Consider the following 18,867-nt stretch of genomic DNA (forward strand, 5'->3'; position numbering starts at 1 on the left):
TATCATTTAAGAAATCATGCAGTATTAGACTTTTAATTATAGCTTCTTTACTCAGCTTTATACTTATGTGATACAGTAATGGTTTTTGTTACATATTACAGTAGTTTGTTCATTTCATATCATCATGATATTCTTTTGGATGACTGTTATAACAATCTGTTTATCTTTTATTTTTGATCAACATTTGAGTTATTTCCAGGATGGGGCTATTTAAAATAATTTTACTCTGAACTTTCTTTGCATATCTTTTGGTAGAAGTGTGCATATTTTCTGGATGGTAGTGCTGTGTCACAGGATATATTCAAGTTCAGCTTTAATAAATACTACCAAAAAGTTGTCTGTGGTGGTTTCCAGTTTATACTCCTATCAGAATAAGTGCCTTTTGGGGTTCACAGTACTTCTTGAATATATGGCTTGATGACTTTGGTCAGTTATGGAACATTTGCCATTATCTCTTCAGCCAATGACTCCAAGTACCCCTTTGTTAATTCTTTTTACCAAGTCTCATATATCTCTTCATTCTCTTCTGTATGTTTTGCCTTTTTATCTCTCCATACTTAGTTCAATATTTTCTTCTGGCCTGTCTTCCATTCCCATAATTCTCATTTACATTGTGTCTAATTGATATATTAAACTCATTCATTAAGTTCTTAATTTCATTTATTGTGTTTTTCCAGTTTCAAAATTTACATTTGATTATTTTATATATTGTAATTCTTCTTTAGGATCCTCTATCTTGTCATTGAAATTCTTTAATATGGTAATTATAGTTATCTTGAAATTCATGCTGCTAAGTCACTTCAGTCGTGTCCGACTCTGTGCGACCCCATAGATGGAAGCCCACCAGGCTCCCCCGTCCCTGGGATTCTCCAGGCAAGAACACTGGAGTGGGTTGCCATTGCCTTCTCCAATGCATGAAAATGAAAAGTGAAAGGGAAGTGGCTCAGTCGTGTCTGACTCTTAGCAACCCCATGGACTGCAGCCTACCACGCTCCGCCGTCCATGGGATTTTCCAGGCAAGAGTACTGGAGTGGGGTGCCATTGCCTTCTCCCTGTCTACACTGACTTGACTTAAATTCTTTGCCTCCCTTACCTTGATGGACACTGACTTGACTTAAATTCTTTGCCTTCTTTACCTAGCTGATGCTGCTCTTTGCTATTTAAGACTTATTCCTGATTTTTCTCCATTCTCATTGAAACTTGTGTGTTATAACCTATTCCTTGGTAGCCTCTCTGTCCATTCTAAATGTCTAATGAGAAATTCTCTTTAAAATTAATCTGGGCTTGAGACTTTGCTTGTGGTCCAGTGGTTAAAAATCTACCTGCCAATGCAGGGGACCAGGTTTGATCCCTGGTCTGAGAAGATCGATCCTACATGCCACGAGGCAGCTAAGCCTGTGCACCACGACTCCTGAGCCAGAGCTCTGGAGCCCGTGAGCTGCAGCGATTGAAGCCCATGAGCCCTAGAACCTGTGCTCTGCAACAGCAGCCACTACAATGAGGGGCTTGTGCACCACCACTAGAGAGTAGCCGCTGCTCGCCACATCTTAGAGAAAGCCCGTGCACAGCAATGAAGACCCAGTGCAGCCAAAAGTAAACAGATTTTTAAAATTAATAAGTAAGTAAAATAAAGTTGACCTGGACTAGTCATGGAAGAAAGCAGCCATGAGGCAACATGCTTTGTTTGTTGTTGTTGAAACTGCCTTTTAACCACATTTAAAACATAATCCAGAACTTTGCCTGTTGTTTGCAGGCCCCACATAATCTGGCTGTCCCTTGCCTCAGCTCTACCAGCAACATGCTTTTTAAGCAGTGACTGTCTAACAGTATATTTCTCCTGCCTTACCTTCCTTTTCTCCCCACCCCAACCTTTTAAGAATTCTGCTAATGATTCCAGCATGAAAATTTCAGGTTAGAAAGGTAGGAATGTCATAAGGGAATCTGGGGAGAGTGTTAATGTCCATGAAGCACCCTTTATATGGTATCTTACTGCTGACGGTCTAGCTGATCCATGTGTTGTAAGGTATTTGCAGATTTAGGAAGGAAGGATCCTCAGGGTTGATAGAACCTAGATTTTCAGAGTTGCCACTAATAACAGTGTCTTCCTTTCTATATTACATCCTCCCGTTATAGGTGTTTATCCATCGCTATTAGAACTATTGGTCTTTTGCACAGACTACGACAAATACTTTGCCCTTCACCATCTTCCTTTTATGTTTACTTTGTCTTAAATATATCTTTTTTTTTTTATTCCCCAGGCTGCCAGTACACCACTGAATCCTTTAAGTTTTCAGTGTGAATTTGTAAAGCTCAGAATTGACCTTCTACAAGCCTTCTCTCAACTTATCTGCACTTGTAATAGCCTCAAGACAAGCCCCCCACCTGCAATCGCCACAACTATTGCCATGACCTTAGGGAATGACCTTCAGCGGTGTGGTCGCATCTCCAATCAGGCATGTCTTAACTGTATTTTCAGTGCAGTTTTTATTTACACTTTAGAAGTTTTTGAGGTTAGTTGTGAGATCAAAAAAATGGTGAAATTTAGAAATCAGTGGTTTGACTCATAGGCAACAGCAAGTGCTTATAAACTCATCTGTCTTGCAAAACACAAGCTATGAAAGCTTATTAAAATGACAGAATGATTGATGATACCTCACTCCATGCTATATATTTATATAAAGAGAAAGGACATACATTTTAAAGAAACTTTGGGATGTTCACAGCTATTATTTATTTTAGTAGAACTTTGAAGAAGCTAAAAATGCACTGGTTTTTGTTTCTGTACATGGTATGTAAATTATTATAATCTTAAGCCCATTTGTGGTTTCATTTGCCACCTTTGTTAATCCTTAACAGTTCATAAAACTGAGCGAACTGAAAATGAAAAAGAGTTGAAGCATTTTTTGCCTTTTTTAATTGAGGATTTTTCCTTAGGTTTCAGTGTTTGTGTTGTTTACACAATAATGATAGCATGTTTGTTTATTTATCATAATTGATATGTTTCCTTCTTTATAGATGAAGCTGTCCATGGAAGAATTCCGAAGCCTTGCTTCCCGATATGGGGATCTTTATCAGGCATCTTTTGATGCTGATTCGGCAACTCTGAGGAATGTAGAACTGTATCCTAAACTTGCCTGATATTTCTTGTTCATCGGAAGTATTCTTTTAAATGTAGAATAAATACTTCAGATATGCTTAACTAAAATATACATTAGATAACTAAAATATACATTAAATAACAGATTTACAATGTGAAAGTCACTCAGTCATGTCCAACTCTTCGCAACCCCATGGACTATACAGTCCATGGAATTCTTCAGGCCAGAATACTGGAGTGGGTGTCCGTTCCCTTCTCCAGGGGATCTTCCCAACCCAGGGATCAAACCCAGGTCTCCCGCTTTGCAGGTGGATTCTTTACTAGTTGAGCCACCAGGGAAGCCCACAAATTTACTGTAAGTAATGATTTTTTTTTTTGAAATCTAGTATGAACAGTATAATTAAACTTTTCTTTTTCAACCAAGCTTTTTAAAAGGTGGTGACTCAATGGTGGGTGGTCTTTTTCCCTCTTGAGTATCCAAAACCAAGGTCTGATCAGTTTTGAGGTCTTTGTGCTCACTTGAGTTACAAAACATTTTTCCACCAGAGAGCCATTTTCTCTCTTGCCTCACCTTCTTTTCTTCGCAGCTAACAACCCTAGATCCCATCACCTTTATTAATGATATATTCAGTTGTTTCAGTCATCACTTTTGTTCCCTAAGCCATCTTTAGTTCCCCATATTTTTTTATTAGCAGCCTTAGATCCTTTTTGAAAAGGAAAGAGATAAATTGATTTTTAGTTGTGGGACCTATACATCAATAATTTATGGCAATTTCCCTTACCCGATGGAAAACCTAATAAATGCTATGGACACTCTCCCCTGAAAAATGCATATATGCACATACCCTCCCAGAGTTTGCATATCATTTCAGGAGGGTTAACAGATCCCTTGAGCCCCAGCCTAGGAATCTCCAGGGTAACCACTCTACAGACCCTTATTGTGGTGGTGGTTTTTAACTTTTATTGGTGAAATGCCTGTATCTAAGATAAAGAGCTTTTGTGAGTGAATCACAGAGCCTGTTGCTTGGGTTCCTCTTCCCAACATGAACCTCTGAAGCACCCTTCCTAGAACTATTACAGACAACATATATCCCTTAAAAGGAAAAAAAACAAAACTGCCACAGACTGTTTGAATTAGTAACATAGTTACCTTCACCAGGAATATGGTGATTTTCATCTTGCCTTATTTAATATTCAAATGTAAAGTCTGTAGTACATTTCTCTATTATCATGTATAACGTATAACCTTAACATAATTCAGACAGCAGCAGAGCTGTCTACTGATATCTCATGCAATTGAAGCCCTCATTTTGGACCCAGAATCAGCAAGGTATTTTTTTTTAAGGCTTTCATTTTTTATCTACAATTTATTTGGCTTTAAGGCCTTCATTGTAGTGTGCAGTGTCTTTGTTGCATCCTGTGGGATCTTTTGTTGTGGTGCCCGGACTCTCTGGTTGGGCATGCAGGCTCAGCAGTCATGGCCCCTGGGCATCTCTCGTGGCTCGTGGACTCTGGAGCTCGCAGGCTCAGCAGTCGTGGCCCTTGGGCATCTCTTGTGGCACGTGGACTCTGGAGCTTGCAGGCTCAGCGGTTGTGATGTGCAGGCTGAGTTGCTCTGCGGCAAGTGGAATCTTAGTTCCTCAACCAGGGATCGAACCCATGTCCCCTATTTCTCAGTATATTATCAGTGAAGCATTCTATTTTTTTAATTATTATTTTTTTACAAAAGGATGTCTATTATAATATTCATTCATTTATTTTTTGAACTTTAACTTTTTGTCTTGTATTGGGTCATAGCTGATGAACAATGTTGTGGTAGTTCCAGGTGAACAGCGAAGGGACTCAGCCATACATACACATGTATCCGTTCTCCCCTAAACCACACTTCCATCCAGGCTGGCACGTAACACTGAGTAGAATTCCATGTGCTGTGCAGTAGGTCTTTGTTGCTTATCCGTTTTGAAGACAGCAGTGTGTACATGACCTTCCCAAACTCCCTAACTATGCCTTCCCCCTGACCCCCGGCAACCATAAGTTTGTTTTCTAAGTCTGTGAGTCTCTTTCTGTTGTATAAGTTCATTTGTATCATTTCTTTTTAGATCCCACATATAATGGATGTCATATGATAATACTCCTTCTCTGTCTGACTTTCTTCACTCAGTGCGACACTCTTCAGGTCCATCCATGTTGCTGCAGGTGGCATTATTTCATTCTGTTTAACGGCTGAGTAGTATTCCATCGTACATATACCGCATCTTTATCCATTCTTCTGTCAATAGACATTTAGATTGTTTCCATGTCTTGGCTATTTAAACAAAGCATTTTAAATTTCTCTATCCTAAAGCATTGGCTTAACCATTTTTTTTATAGGCAGTATCAAAATCCTGGCCTTCTGTTTTGAAGTCCTGTCTACTCTCAGACTAGGCCACTTGGCTGTTTTTTTTCCCACTTACCTGATTCATTCCAAACTTTTTAGAATACTGCGTGAGAGAAAATCTCCATGACCTTGAGGTCAGCAAGGACACAAATAGCAGTTACTATCAAGAAAAATATGTTTAATTGGATTTAAAAATTTAAACTTCTACTCTTTGAAAGATGCCACTAAGAAAATGAAAAGATAGGTTGCAGGGTGAAATTATTCTCAAACATATTCTGTCAAAGTTCTTGTGTTCAGAATATTAAGGAAACCATACAACTCAAGATAACCCAATTTTTAAGAATTGACAAGATTGTTTTTTTTAGATTTTATTTATTTATTTAGCTGTGCTGGGTTCTCGTTGCTGCTCAGGCTTTTCTCTAGTTGGGGCAAGCGGGGGTCCTCTCTAGTTGTGGTGTGTGGGCTTCTCATTGAGGAGGCTCATCTTGTTGCAGAGCACAGGCTGTAGGGTGCTCGGGCTTCAGTAGTTGCGTCTCCTGGGCTTTAGAGCACAGGCTCAGTAATTGTGGGGCATGGGCTTAGTTGCTCCACGACCTGTGGGATCTTCCTGGATCAGGGATCGAAGCTGTGTTTCCTGCACTGGCAGGTGGATTCTTTAGCCCTGGGCCACCAGAAAAGCTCTTGACAAGAGATTTGAAGAGACACTTCAAAAAAGAAGACATATTAATGTCCAATAAGCACGTGACAAGATGCTTAGTATCATTAAATATCAGGAAAATGCAAATTAAAATCACAGTGAGATAAACACCCACTAGAACAGCTGAAGTTAAAAAGCCCTCTAATGCCAAGTATTAATTAGTTGTAAGAGCTTGAATTCATACATTGTTGGAACTACAAAATGATTCAGCCACTTTGAAAACTGTTTGGCAGTTACCATATGACCACCAGTTCTATGCCTGCTTACTTAAGAGAAAAACATTTTTACAGAGACCTATACACAAATTTTCTTAGCAGCTTTATTTATAACAACAAAAATTGGAAGGAGCCAAATATGTCAAGAGACGAGTGAGCAAATAAATTGTAGTATATCCATACAGTGGAATATTTAGTCACTTCACTCAGTCACGTCCAACTCTTTGCAACCCCATGTACTGCAGCACGCCAGGCCTCCCTGTCCATCACCAACTCCCAGAGCTTGCTCAGACTTAACGTCCATTGAGTTGGTGATGCCTTCCAACCATCTCATCCTCTGTCGTCCCCTTCTCCTGCTACCCTCAGTCTTTCCCAGAATCAGGGTCTTTTCCAATGAGTCAGTTCTTTGCATCAGGTGGACAAAGTATTGGAGTTTCAGCTTTAGCATCAGTCCTTCCAATGAATACCCAGGACTGATCTCCTTTAGGATGGACTGGTTGGATCTCCTTGCAGTCCAAGGGACTCTCAAGAGTCTTCTCCAACACCACAGTTCAAAAGCATCAATTCTTTGGCACTCAGCTTTCTTTATAGTCAAACTCTCACATCCATACATGACTGGAAGAACCATAGCCTTGACTAGACAGATCTTTGTCAGCAAAGTAATGTCTCTGCTTTTTAACGTGCTATCTGGGTTGGTCATAGCTTTTCTTCAAAGGAGCAAGCATCTTTTAATTTCATGGCTGCAGTCACCATCTGCAGTGGTTATTGGGGTTCTGACTAGGAAAGGTGCATTTTTGTGATTTTGTAACATATCTTAGTAAAATTTATTTTTAATTAAAGGAACACTCCTTTTGTATTGAAGGTAGAACAATGGATTCTGGTTTTTTACCCTTTTATTAGGTCACTTTGTCAAAGACCTTAAAATCATCACGCTTTGTTGTGTGGTGTAGTTTTCCTTAAAGTTCACCATATAAATGAGGTTTGGTTCTTGTCTTAATGCAACTTAAGAGGTAGTACAGAGTAGGGAACAAAGCTTAGGAGCCAGCCAGATACTCATGCGCTTACAGCTAGGAGTGAGTAAATCCCTTATGACTCACTCCTAGCTGTATGAATATAGACATGTGATTTCATCTCCCTGAGCCTGTTACACATAAACTGTAGGTAAGTAATGATGCCTGTCTCTTAAGAGTGGTTGTGCTGGTGAAGTGAAAAACCTCTATAAAGTACCTAGCTGAAGCACCTTGCGCATAGTAGGCATTAAAAGGGTAATAAGGGAGTGATAAGAGAAGTATTCACACAACATAGTTACCTGTATTGCATTTTCTAATAGCCCTGTTGAAGTTTAGTTAGAATGCAGTTTTGCCACCTCTTTCCATTTAGAAATACTTCGAAAAATATCTCTGGGTTTGGGGCAGTAGAGAGAAAATTGAAGAAATCTGGATAAAACTTTTTCCAGCGTGTTCCATATGGTAGCTCTCTGCTGACCATTCTTGAGCATTTCACCTGCTTGCTTTGGATTCATGCCCTTTTCCCCGCTGTGAGTACCCTCCACACTTTTCATCTCTTCACATCTCATCCTTGCTACTTGTGTAGTGATTTGTCCAAGATTGATGTCTTCTATGACATTCCTCACCTCCTCCCATAATCTGATGACGTGCATATCTTTATTGCTTATTTGGCCCTTGTCTGCTGGCTTTATTGATAGTTACCTTTTCAGATATCTTTCGTCTGTTTCACCTCATGGCAGGAACAATTTTTAATTAAACATTTTTCATCTAGCTAACAACCAAAGTGATTAAGACTTGTATAATTTGAAATCAGGTCTGGATTTGCATTCCAGCTTGTCACTTATTGTGACTGAAGGCAAATTACTTCACGTCTCCAAGCCTCAGTTTTCTCATCTGTGAAATGAAAATAACAGTGTCTACTTCGTTATTTTAAAGATTAAATGAGTGTGTGGAAAGTACCTGACACATTTTGACATTAAATTACTGTTTTCGTTGATTCATTGATACTGATTTTTGACTTCAGTTTCCAGGAATATGGGTCTACAGGAGCAGCCCATGCTGATAGTGAATATGAGAGAAGAATGATGTCTGTATATAATCATGTCTTGGAGGAGGTGGAATCGCTCAATCGGAAATACACCCCTGTTTCTTACATGGCAAGTCGCATTGGTTTCATTGAGGTTTTATTATGTGGAAGTGAGTTTTTGTCTGTCTCTGGCGCTTACTGTGTTGTGACTTCAGCACGTTAACCTCTCTGCCTGTTTTGTAACAGGGTTAGTACAGTACTTGCGGCATGGTAGTTGTGAGGATGGTAATCTGTGAAAGCTGCTACTTAACACATCTGTAGTGGCCACGTAGTCACACAAACATGTCAAATCTGCTCTACCAGAACGCAGATGAAACTATTTTTCCCCCTTTTTAAACTGTTTAACTGAGATTGCAGTTGTTCTCAACCTTGGCTACACTCTAGAATCACTTTGGAAGCTTTTTAAAAAATACATCAATATCCAGGCCCCACCACAAACCAGTTGTCTTTGAATCTCTGCGAGGCCCAGACATTAGTATTTGTAAAAGCTCCCAGGTGATTCTATCATGACACAAGGGTTAAAAACCACTGGTCAATTAAAACAGAAAGAACTGGGCTTATTATCTGACTGTCAGTAAATCAGTTCCTGCCAGGCGATGCCAGTGCTGTCCTTTAGTACACCTGGCCACTTAGCCTGCTGAATCTCTGGTGCCTTTGGTTCTGTTGAGCACCTGCTCTTTATCCCCTGACTTTGCAATCACAGAAGACACTTGACACTCTTACCCAGATTTCCTCCTCCCTGTCTGGCCATTTCTCCAATGTCATATTCAACTCAGGTTCCTATAAAAAAATAGACATAGTACCTTAAGCAATGGCCATTTTCTCAGAGTTCTGCAGGCTGAGAAGTCCAGAATCAGGGTGCCAACCAGCTTGTTTCGTGGTAGGGCTCTCTTGCTAGCCTGCCAGCTGCTTTCTTGCTGTGTCCTTAGGAATTGGAGGGAGAGGAGGCTTTGAAGTCTTTTTCTCTTCTCCCGTCACGGGGACCCCACCCTTATGTCCTCATCGAAACTTAATGACTTCCCAAAGGCCCACCCTCAAATATCAGCACATTGGGAGTTAGGGCTTCAGCATGTGGGTCTGGACCCAGCAGCACATTCAGCCCGCAGCACCGCCTTTGAAATTCACACCCTGGAGGCGTCCCTTGTGCTGCCCACACCCTTGCGCTGCCCACACACTGGGTGCTGATTCCCTGTAGCTCTCTTCTGTATCCTGCTCTCCTCATTCTGAACTCGTCGTTCATCAAGTGTTTTAGAAAAAATTGACAGGATGTGTCATTAAAGAGTCAGATTAGATATCAAGGTTAGAGACTCTGCTTTACACACTGCTTTCCACGTTAGATTGTCAGTATGTATGTGCTGAATTGAAATGACATAGGTAGCTGTTTGATACTGAAATTGGTTGCTAAGGACGGTTGTAAAGATAATCTTTGTAGGAAATAGACATATTTGTGTGAGACATTGGTTAAAATATTTTCGTATTTCCTCTAAGCTCCACCCTAAGAAGTTAAATAAATGCCACACAGTAACTTGAGTTTGATACATTTGAACCCACTGAATATAATGGAAGAAATGGGAATTTTCTGCTCAGTAGGTGTGCAATGTAAGAGAAGACCCCTCGGGTCAAGTTTTACTGCTGCCAATCAGCAGATCATGATTTGAGGCAGATTTCTAATATCCTTTTCTGTGATGTGGAAAAATATCTACCTCATGGAGTTTTTGTGAAGTTTAAGTGAGATAATGCCTAATGCCTATCACATTGTCTGGCCCAGCATAAAAGGAGTGGTTACTAAATCTTGATTCCCTTTCCAAATTGTCTTTTATAGATTTGGTACTTTCTGAACCCAAAATTCAGTTCAACAAGTATTTATTGAATCCTAGGAATAGAAAAATGACGAAGAGGATCTTCCCTCAAGTTGTCCATAGTCTGATAAGAAAGAAAGATTCTGTAAGCAAATACAGTTCCTGTGCAGTGATGGAGCTCTGTGCAGAGTAGAGCTGCGGCACAAAAAGGAGAGTAATTCACACTGAAGGGTGGGGAAAGCAGGTGAGGTGCAAGCCAGAGAGAAGATGCGCTTGCATGTGGGTTTTCCAGGCAGGTAAGGAAGTGTGGAGAATGCGAGGCAGAAGACGGTATGTTCTAAAGCAGAGGCAGAAAATAGCATGATGTCTCCTGGGAACAGTGTGTTACTGCTGCAGTATAATGCCCAGGCTCGGGACTAGAGAGGTGGTGGGCAGAGGCCAGATGACAAAAGGCTCTGAACACAGTCTTCAGGAGTTTGGACCTTATCCTGTAGGCAGTGGGGGCCCTCTTTAGGAATTTTACATGGGGGTGGGAGAGAAGTGGTTAAGCTAAGACTGTACATTATGGCTCTGTAGAAACAGAACAGGTCGTGGCCTGGAGGGCATGGAATTAGAAGAGTGGTTACAAGACTCCTGCAGTTATCCAAAGTAAGGGCCACACGGATAAAATGGGAGGAAGAATGAGAAGAACAGATACATAAAGAGTGTTCAGGTGTAATATTTTCAAGGCTTGGTTTTGTTTTGTTTACTTTAAATCAGATGTGAGAGGATGCAGACATGACCTCTGGGTTTCCAGCTTAGAAGACCCTGTGCACAAGTGGTTGATACTTTACTGAGACAGAATACAGAGGGACAGTGGGAGAGGTGAAGGTTTTGTTTGTAAACCTGTCAAACCTAGACAGTTGGATAATAGGTCTGGTGTCAGAAGGAGATAGACTGCGATGCATGGAAGTTGTCATGACATAGAGATTTTTCATGTCCTGGGAGTGAAGAAAATTGCCTGTGAAGAACAAGTGGACCGAGAAGACAAAAGGACTGACGTGTCAACACTGAAGGAACAAGCAAAGGAAGAGAATCTTAGGGCAGAAGATGGGAGAAGGGAGCAGGCAGAAACAGTGAGGGCAGGGGCCGTGAAGGGGCATTTCATGGAAGAGGACCATTGTCAGGTGCCGCAGAAATGTCAGAAAAATCCAAAGGCTGAAAAGTATTGGGTTTGCAATGAAGAGAGTATTGGAGATGGACTAGTCCTCCTAGCAGGTTACTAACCATGCCGTGTGGTTATCATACCATGGGATATGAGATGTGATTTCACATCTCCAGACTGGCACGTTGACAGTTACCTGCAACTACATACCTCTGGGGTGGGCCCAGGGGCTGTAAATCTCTGACCTCAGCAGGAGTGATTGACAGATGTATGAGTTCCTAAGTGTTATCTCTGGTAACCTGCTTGGTGTGTACTTTCGTAATAATCATGAACATTTGAAGTTTTAAACTTCTTCCTGAAAGTAACTATTCATTGATGAAATTTGGAAATTTATTTTCACTTCATTTTTCTTTTTTTTCCCCCCAGCATACAGCATGCCTCTGCAATGCCATCATCTCTTTGCTGAAAGTTCCTCTTTCATTTCAGAGATATTTTTTCCAGAAACTTCAGTCTACCAGCATCAAGGTAATATAGGATGAACACTCAGGTTTAATGTAGTTTAATACTTTCTTCTGAAGATGACAGGGAGCAGAACTCTGTTTCGGGATCTTACCTTTGGTTTAGATAAAACTTACACTCTTCAGTTGTAAGCCTTTCCTTCATCAACTGATTTAGGAGTTAAACCTTCTCTCCTTTCTTACCTGACAGCACCCAATGCAGTGTGATAGGCATTTGGGTACCTGAAGTTCTGACCTGTCTTCAAGAATGATTTGAGTGGTATTCATCATAGTAGCCCACAAGGATCTTGAGCTGAATCCATGTCTAATCAGCCTGTTCAGACCCAACTTAGAATGAATCAGGTCCAGTGAAACATTACCAGCCCTACCTCCAGAGCATTTTTTTCTGTGAATAACAAGTTTTGAGGAGCTGGTCAGTGAGTAAGCCACTCAAAATTTAAAAGCTGTTTTGATTCAAAGAATGAAATTGTTGGGAAAGAGGGGAATTGTCACTTTGAAGAGATTCCCTGGATTATCCGTATCAGTAAATGTCTTCAGCGTACTTTTGGATCCATTTGAATGTTTTTGACTGCACATGATAGAACATTCCATTTCAGAATGACATGAATAATAAGGAAAATTGATTATCTAGATAAGAAGTCCTAAAGGCACCATGTCTCCAGGGTTGATTAGTTTAATGGCTCAACAACATTATCAAAAAGATCCAATTTCTTCCCTCATTTTATTTAAGTAAGATTTGAGCTTTCTATAATTAAAGTGTATTTAGGATTCTTAATATGTTTTTGAAAGAAAAACTAGTGAGGTTAAAAATGTCTTTGGCTTAAAAAAAATTTCATTGGAAATTGACTTTTTTTTTTTTTGGGAAATTGACTTTTATACCATGGTGACTTGGTGGTGTATGTAATCCTAGAATTTTGGAGTCATTTGCATTTGCATTTAGTCTATTTAAAATTACCTAAGGCCAAAGAGCAACTGGACATGAAAATTTCCATAGTGCATTTCCCTGCTGGAGTTGGTTCATTGTCAAAGAAGTGCCCCACCTCATAAATTGGGAGAGAGAGAAGGGCCCTTACTGTTCTCTAATCCTCTGTTCCCCTCTGTTGGGGGTAAATTCAAATAAACAAAAATTGGTATTTTAAAAGAGGCGCTGGGGATAAGGAACCGTAGACTTTAAAGGTACAACTGTCTGGTCGTCCCAGCAGTCAGGTCATTAAAGGGGGATGTGTGTCTCTGTGTGCAAATACCATTTTAATCTGTGATCAGCGAATGGCACAGGTGTGTTTGTTGGAAGGAAGCTTGCTTTCGGTTGTGAGCATTCATTTTGGTGTTGGCTTTCCAGCTTGCCCTGTCACCGTCCCCCCGGAACCCTGCAGAGCCCATCGCGGTCCAGAATAACCAGCAGCTGGCACTGAAGGTAGAGGGGGTCGTCCAGCATGGGTCTAAACCCGGACTCTTCCGCAGAATTCAGTCCGTCTGTCTGAACGTGTCCTCCACACTGCAGAGTAAATCCGGGCAGGACTACAAGGTAATGTAGAAAAGAGGCAGAGCTGTGATGCAGGTTTTATCAACTCACTGATGGAAGTTTTCCATGGTTAAGCAGACAGTACTTCACCTTCCAAAGGACACAGATGGACATAAGTTAAAAGCACGTATTGTGGTGTGAGGGAGCTAATCAGCAACACTTCTCTTTTCCCTGCATGAACCAGTTGACAGACAAAGCATCCAGGCAGTGGAGTGTCACCCCTGTTAGAGCTGGAGGAAGCTAACTCAGTTCCTGGCAGCAAGGACTGCCTAGCCTTGTAGCTCTGAATTGCGTTCTCCCACCAGCCTCCACCACTGGAGAAGGCAATGGCACCCCACTCCAGTACTCTTGCCTGGAAAATCCCATGGACGGAGGAGCCTGGTGGGCTGCTGTCTATGGGGTCGCACAGAGTCGGACATGACTGAGCGAGTTCACTTTCACTTTCACTTCACCAGCCTCCACCAGTATATACAAGAGCCTGCCCCGTGAAACTAGGAGGAGCAGTACCCTGAAGCCCAAAGGAGAAGGGAGGGAGAAGGTGCTTAGCACCCCAAGTCCAGCCCCCACCCCACAACCTACCAATCGGTAGCATTCACCTTCTCCCCTAGACACAGGTACTGTTCATCTAATGAAAGGTCCCTCCACATGGAGGGAAGCATCAGGAGTGGGGAATAACTCCTCCCTAACCCTTTGACCCCAAAAGAACACATCTGTTTATTTTTCCTTTAAGTAAATGGTAGCATGTTCAAAAAAAAAAAAATTACTATATTGATATGCAATGATCAGATGAAGTAAAACCTCTTGTTAAGGATTTAGACTTAGGAATGTGCTGCTTTGAGAAATCATGAGGTAGATTAGCCAAAATCATGCTTACTTTGTTAGTCAAAGCTGAGATTCTGAATCTGTGCCCATGAGACACCAACGTTCCAAATGTAAAATGTTCTGTCTTTATAGACATCTCTTGCCAGTTGCTTGGAGATTTGTTCATCCTAAGTGGAACAAGGAAACAAGTGCGCAGTTGTGTGAACAGAGTTGTTTAAATGCCCAAATGGGTTTATTTGTCGGCGTCCGTGAGCTCAGGTCCAGAGCAAGGCAAATGGGGTATCAGTAAAGATGTAAAATAACAGCCACAGGAAGGTCTGGTGTAAGCCATCACTGCTTGCCTTACTTTGGTGACTCTCTCTCTGGGGGCTCTGTGCCCACCCTGAGAAGGCTCCGTCTTCATTCCCTCTCTCTCTTTTGACTTCCATGGCATAAAACGCAGCACCTTATGTGGCCACTCAGTAGATGTGTGGAGAATAAGGAAAAAATCATTTATTGTGTTTTTAGTACAATTTTCTTATGTTGCAGTGATCTCTGTTGTTACTCACAGAAGATCATAATGAGAATTTACATAGTTAGCTTATCCTTGTTTGCAGCTCTTTGCTCATTTTGAGTTTGAAAGAACAGTGGTGATTTCTGTTTTTCAAAAAACATACATTTAAATCGAGGTCTTTTCATTGTTGACTTTCCTCTCAAGAGACATTGCTGAAAGCCAAGAAGCTGATGTTAACAAGCCAGGTGGTACATGATTGCCTTATAATGTTACTTGTAGTGAGGTTGCAGCTTAAAATGCATCATCCATTTAGAGGGATCAGGTTGCCTCCTAGGCCTATTTCTGGTCCTTTTAAGGAAGTTCTTGTTTGGTGGACATATTCTTTAGGGAAATAAACATCCTACAGAATTTGAATGTGCAAATAAAAAACAAAAAAGGACTTACAGATAACTCTAAGATCTTGAATTGGTTGTCAACTTCATTTCATTAATGTAACATCAGTGTCTTTGGAAAACTGACCTCGTGATAACTGCCTGCAGAGACCCAAAGCTTCAGGGCACGTTTATATAATTAATCATACAACAAAAACATAGAGAAATCAGGTCAAATATTCATTCTGATTACCTCTATATGCATTCTTAGAATTAGTGTCACTCTTGACGTACTTCGTCTTGGGTACAGATAAGGGTACATCCACAGGTGTTATTCTGTTCTGTGAAGGACAGAGGTTTGAATATCTAGCTAAATAAGTGAACCAATGTGTTCATAATATAGTAATCAATATGTTTCATAATATATTATACTGATAGTCTGAACAAGACACTGATTTGTTGGGACTTCCCTAGGAGTCCAGTGGTTAAGATTTCACCTTCTAAAGCAGGGGGTGCAGGTTCGATCCCTAGTCAGGAAGCTAAGATCTCACATATCTTAGGGCCAAAAACCCAAAACATAGAACAGAAGCAATATTGTAACAAATTAAAGACTTTAAAAATGGTCCACACCAAAAAAGAAAAAATCTTGAAAAAAAAAAACAGTCAATTTGTTAAAGGAGGAATCACTACTAGCTAGGATTTGGAGAAACTATATATTTACTCAGCATTATGTTGTTCTTCTGTCTTCTAGATTTTAAACTCCCTGAAAAAGATGTTTGCATCCTCTTTCTTTAGAATATCTCTTCACAGGGTAAAGAAAGATGGAAATTGGGTTGGGGTTAATCTAGCAAGTGTATGGGGAAGAGAACTTTCTCTTTTATCCTCAGGGTCTCCAGCTGGGCCTAAGATTGAATTGACATGAAGGCAGATTAACAGGAGAAAAGCACGCCAGTTTTATTAGCATTTTACATATATGTGGGCGTCTTCACAGAAGAATGAAGACCAAAGAAGTGACCAGGACAGAAAACTTAAATGCCTTTTTTTAGACACAAACAAAATATTCTTGACAAAATGACAAGACAGAGGGGTTTGGGGCTAGAGGCAGTAAGTCAAGGAGACTGTAAGGCAGGGAGATGTCTTGGGACAGTGCGGGGAGACCGTGGAAGGTGAGGGTTCTCTTCAGAGGCTGGTTTGTGCAGCTCCGTTTCAGTGATTCCCAGGCTCTGCTGCTAAGGATGGTCTTCTGTTCCCCGTGCAGGGAGGTTCCCTTTCTCATGGAGAATTTGACGTGTGTTTTAGGTTAAAGAAAGGAGTGTGTGGGGCAGGTCAGAAAGCCCTTTCTGTATCTGTTGTTTTTCAGGTACCCTTAACTGCCTCAGCAGCCTACTTGGGGTGGCATGTTCTGAACCCCGTCACAAAACAGACGGCCAGCGTGAGAAGGTAGAACGTGAGAAGGTAGAGCGTAAGAAGGTAGAGAGTGAGAAGGTAGAGGCAGAGGCAGCCCCTTCTGCTCAAGGACAGGGAGGAGGCATTGTCGCCTGATGATGGAGCGTGGAGGCCCTGGAGTCAGCCTGCCGGGGTTCAGATGCCTGCTGCCCCGCTCGTTAGCTGTGTGACCTTGGAGAAGTTACTCAACCTCCCTGCCTCAGTTTCCTCATTCATGAAGCATGGATCGTATTAATACCTTCCTCTTGGTTGTTTGCAAGGGTTAAACAGTGCTCTCTTATCACCAGGGCTGGCTCACAGCATGCCCCTCTATGCGTGTCAGCTGTTGCTCTCATTTAACAATGTTTTCATTCCAGATACCCATTGACAATATGACCAATGAGATGGAGCAGCGGGTTGAGCCTCATAACGATTACTTCAGTACTCAGTTTCTGCTGAACTTCGCCATTCTTGGCACGCACAACATCACGGTGGAATCTTCTGTGAAAGACGCCAACGGTATCGTGTGGAAGACTGGTCCCCGCACTACCATATTTGTGAAGTCCCTGGAGGACCCTTACTCCCAGCAGATTCGCCTACAGCAGCAGCAGGCCCAGCAGCCGCTACAACAGCAACAGCAGCGAAATGCCTACACGCGGTTTTAGCCACGCAGCCGACGCACTGCAGACTTCCCAGGGACGGATCAGTTGGGCGAAGATAGTTTGCTTTTTCTTATGGATTAAGATATGAACGTTGGAATGCGGAATCCATTTATTCATCGGTTTCTGTAATGTAACATTCTTGGGGAAAAAATTTTTTTTTTCCTTAAAAATTTAGTTTGAGAAATAATTGGGGTCCTAACCAGAAAGATTTTTATTTTTTCCTGACTTCTTCTCCCACCAAGCCCTTCATCTCATCTTTAACACTTTTGTTGTTTTGCTGTGATTGCTTTTATTGTGGCTGAGCCTTTTCTTTTTCTTTCAGGAAAAGTCACATATTGGGATCGTTGAATTACTAAATTTGACTGCTTTTCTACCAAAACATATCACTTGCTGCCTGACATAGACCTCTAATTCTGAGCTGGGCCTTGGGAAATCCTAGTTCTGATCAGTAGGTGCTGGGTTTACTCAGGGTGTAGAAACAGAGCCCTCCCATAGTTGGTTGGAGTTGAAAGTGTCCCCTGAAACATCTGGTCTTGTGGGTTCTGGGCATGACCAGTCTGGCAGAATTGAAATATCCTGCCGTATTATTTCAACTATTTACCTATCTTTTCCCTGCTAAAGCAATTTTAATTTATTGTTTTAGCATTTAATTGACCCAAACAGCAGCTAACAATTAGATAGAAAGATTGGAAATTAATAATTTGTTTTTTCTAATATGTGTGTGATTATATATACTACAGACTTTTTGTTTATTTCTTAGAGTGAAAAAATCACCCACATTTAGTATCTTAATATTTTAAGTTAGGCGGGCAGATCCTTTCCTTTGATTGGTTAAGTTCTTCTTGGCAAGTTAGGTAATGCTAGACTTGATTGTCTAGAAACTGCAGTCTCTTTATAATACAACCTCAGTGACTTGGAATGCTCAGGGAATAGATGTTTTCTGGTTAGGCCAGAAAACCCCTTTTTTTTTCTGTTTCAATACTGGTTGAAAACCATTATGAAAGTAATAATAATAGACTTTCTTGTCTGAGCACGGTGTCCTAGATGTCATTTAACTGTTCCTTCCTGATTTGGGATCACTCAGTGCTTTGGGATCATGATTTCTAGACATCAGGGATCACAAGATCGCAGACACCGCTGATATGGGCACTTGGGCCAGAAGCTGCTCCCAAGATGAAGCGCAGGGCACATTCCTGGAAGTTTTCTTTTAAAATAAATCTCTCAAATTTCTTTGCTCATCTTGCCTTTTTCTCTTTAAGGTTGATGTTGGCTTAAAGGAGGGGTAGAGTTTAAAGGAAAGAATGAATTTACGGGATTTGTGTGTATGTGTGATGTGATGGGGGGTGGGGGGCGGTGCGCACGGAGCTGGGGAAACTGATTGGCAGGTAACTCGGGTCCCTCTAAGATCTCTTGGCTTCAGGAGCGGTTGTCCCAGCACAGCACTTCTGCCAGTGGCCTGGGCGTTGTCATAAAATGTGTGTAAATCCACCGTGTCCGCTGTACCTGACGTGCTTCAGATGCAGCCCCGATGTACGCAGTGCACCGGTGTGATAGTGCCTCGGAATGCACGCCTGGAGACTTGCCGGAAGAGAATGGGGGTGGGCGCAGACCGCTCGGCCGTCTACCCGGTG

General features: G+C 41.4%; 1 protein-coding gene across 1 annotated transcript in view; it reads left to right on the top strand.

The window, feature by feature from the left end:
* INTS7 (integrator complex subunit 7) overlaps positions 1-18,474 on the top strand; it is an 84,010-nt gene extending 65,536 nt beyond the window's left edge. The window contains exons 14-20 of the mRNA XM_027565659.1: positions 2,259-2,453; positions 3,016-3,119; positions 4,359-4,427; positions 8,418-8,550; positions 11,850-11,948; positions 13,281-13,466; positions 16,952-18,474. Of these exons, the coding sequence (XP_027421460.1) occupies positions 2,259-2,453; positions 3,016-3,119; positions 4,359-4,427; positions 8,418-8,550; positions 11,850-11,948; positions 13,281-13,466; positions 16,952-17,239 (1,074 nt within the window). The 3' untranslated portion in view covers positions 17,240-18,474. The remainder of the gene's footprint in view (positions 1-2,258; positions 2,454-3,015; positions 3,120-4,358; positions 4,428-8,417; positions 8,551-11,849; positions 11,949-13,280; positions 13,467-16,951) is intronic.
* The last annotated feature ends 393 nt before the right edge of the window (positions 18,475-18,867 follow it).

The sequence above is a fragment of the Bos indicus x Bos taurus genome, chromosome 16 (genome assembly GCF_003369695.1).
Source record: "Bos indicus x Bos taurus breed Angus x Brahman F1 hybrid chromosome 16, Bos_hybrid_MaternalHap_v2.0, whole genome shotgun sequence".
NCBI classification, from domain to species: domain Eukaryota; kingdom Metazoa; phylum Chordata; class Mammalia; order Artiodactyla; family Bovidae; genus Bos; species Bos indicus x Bos taurus.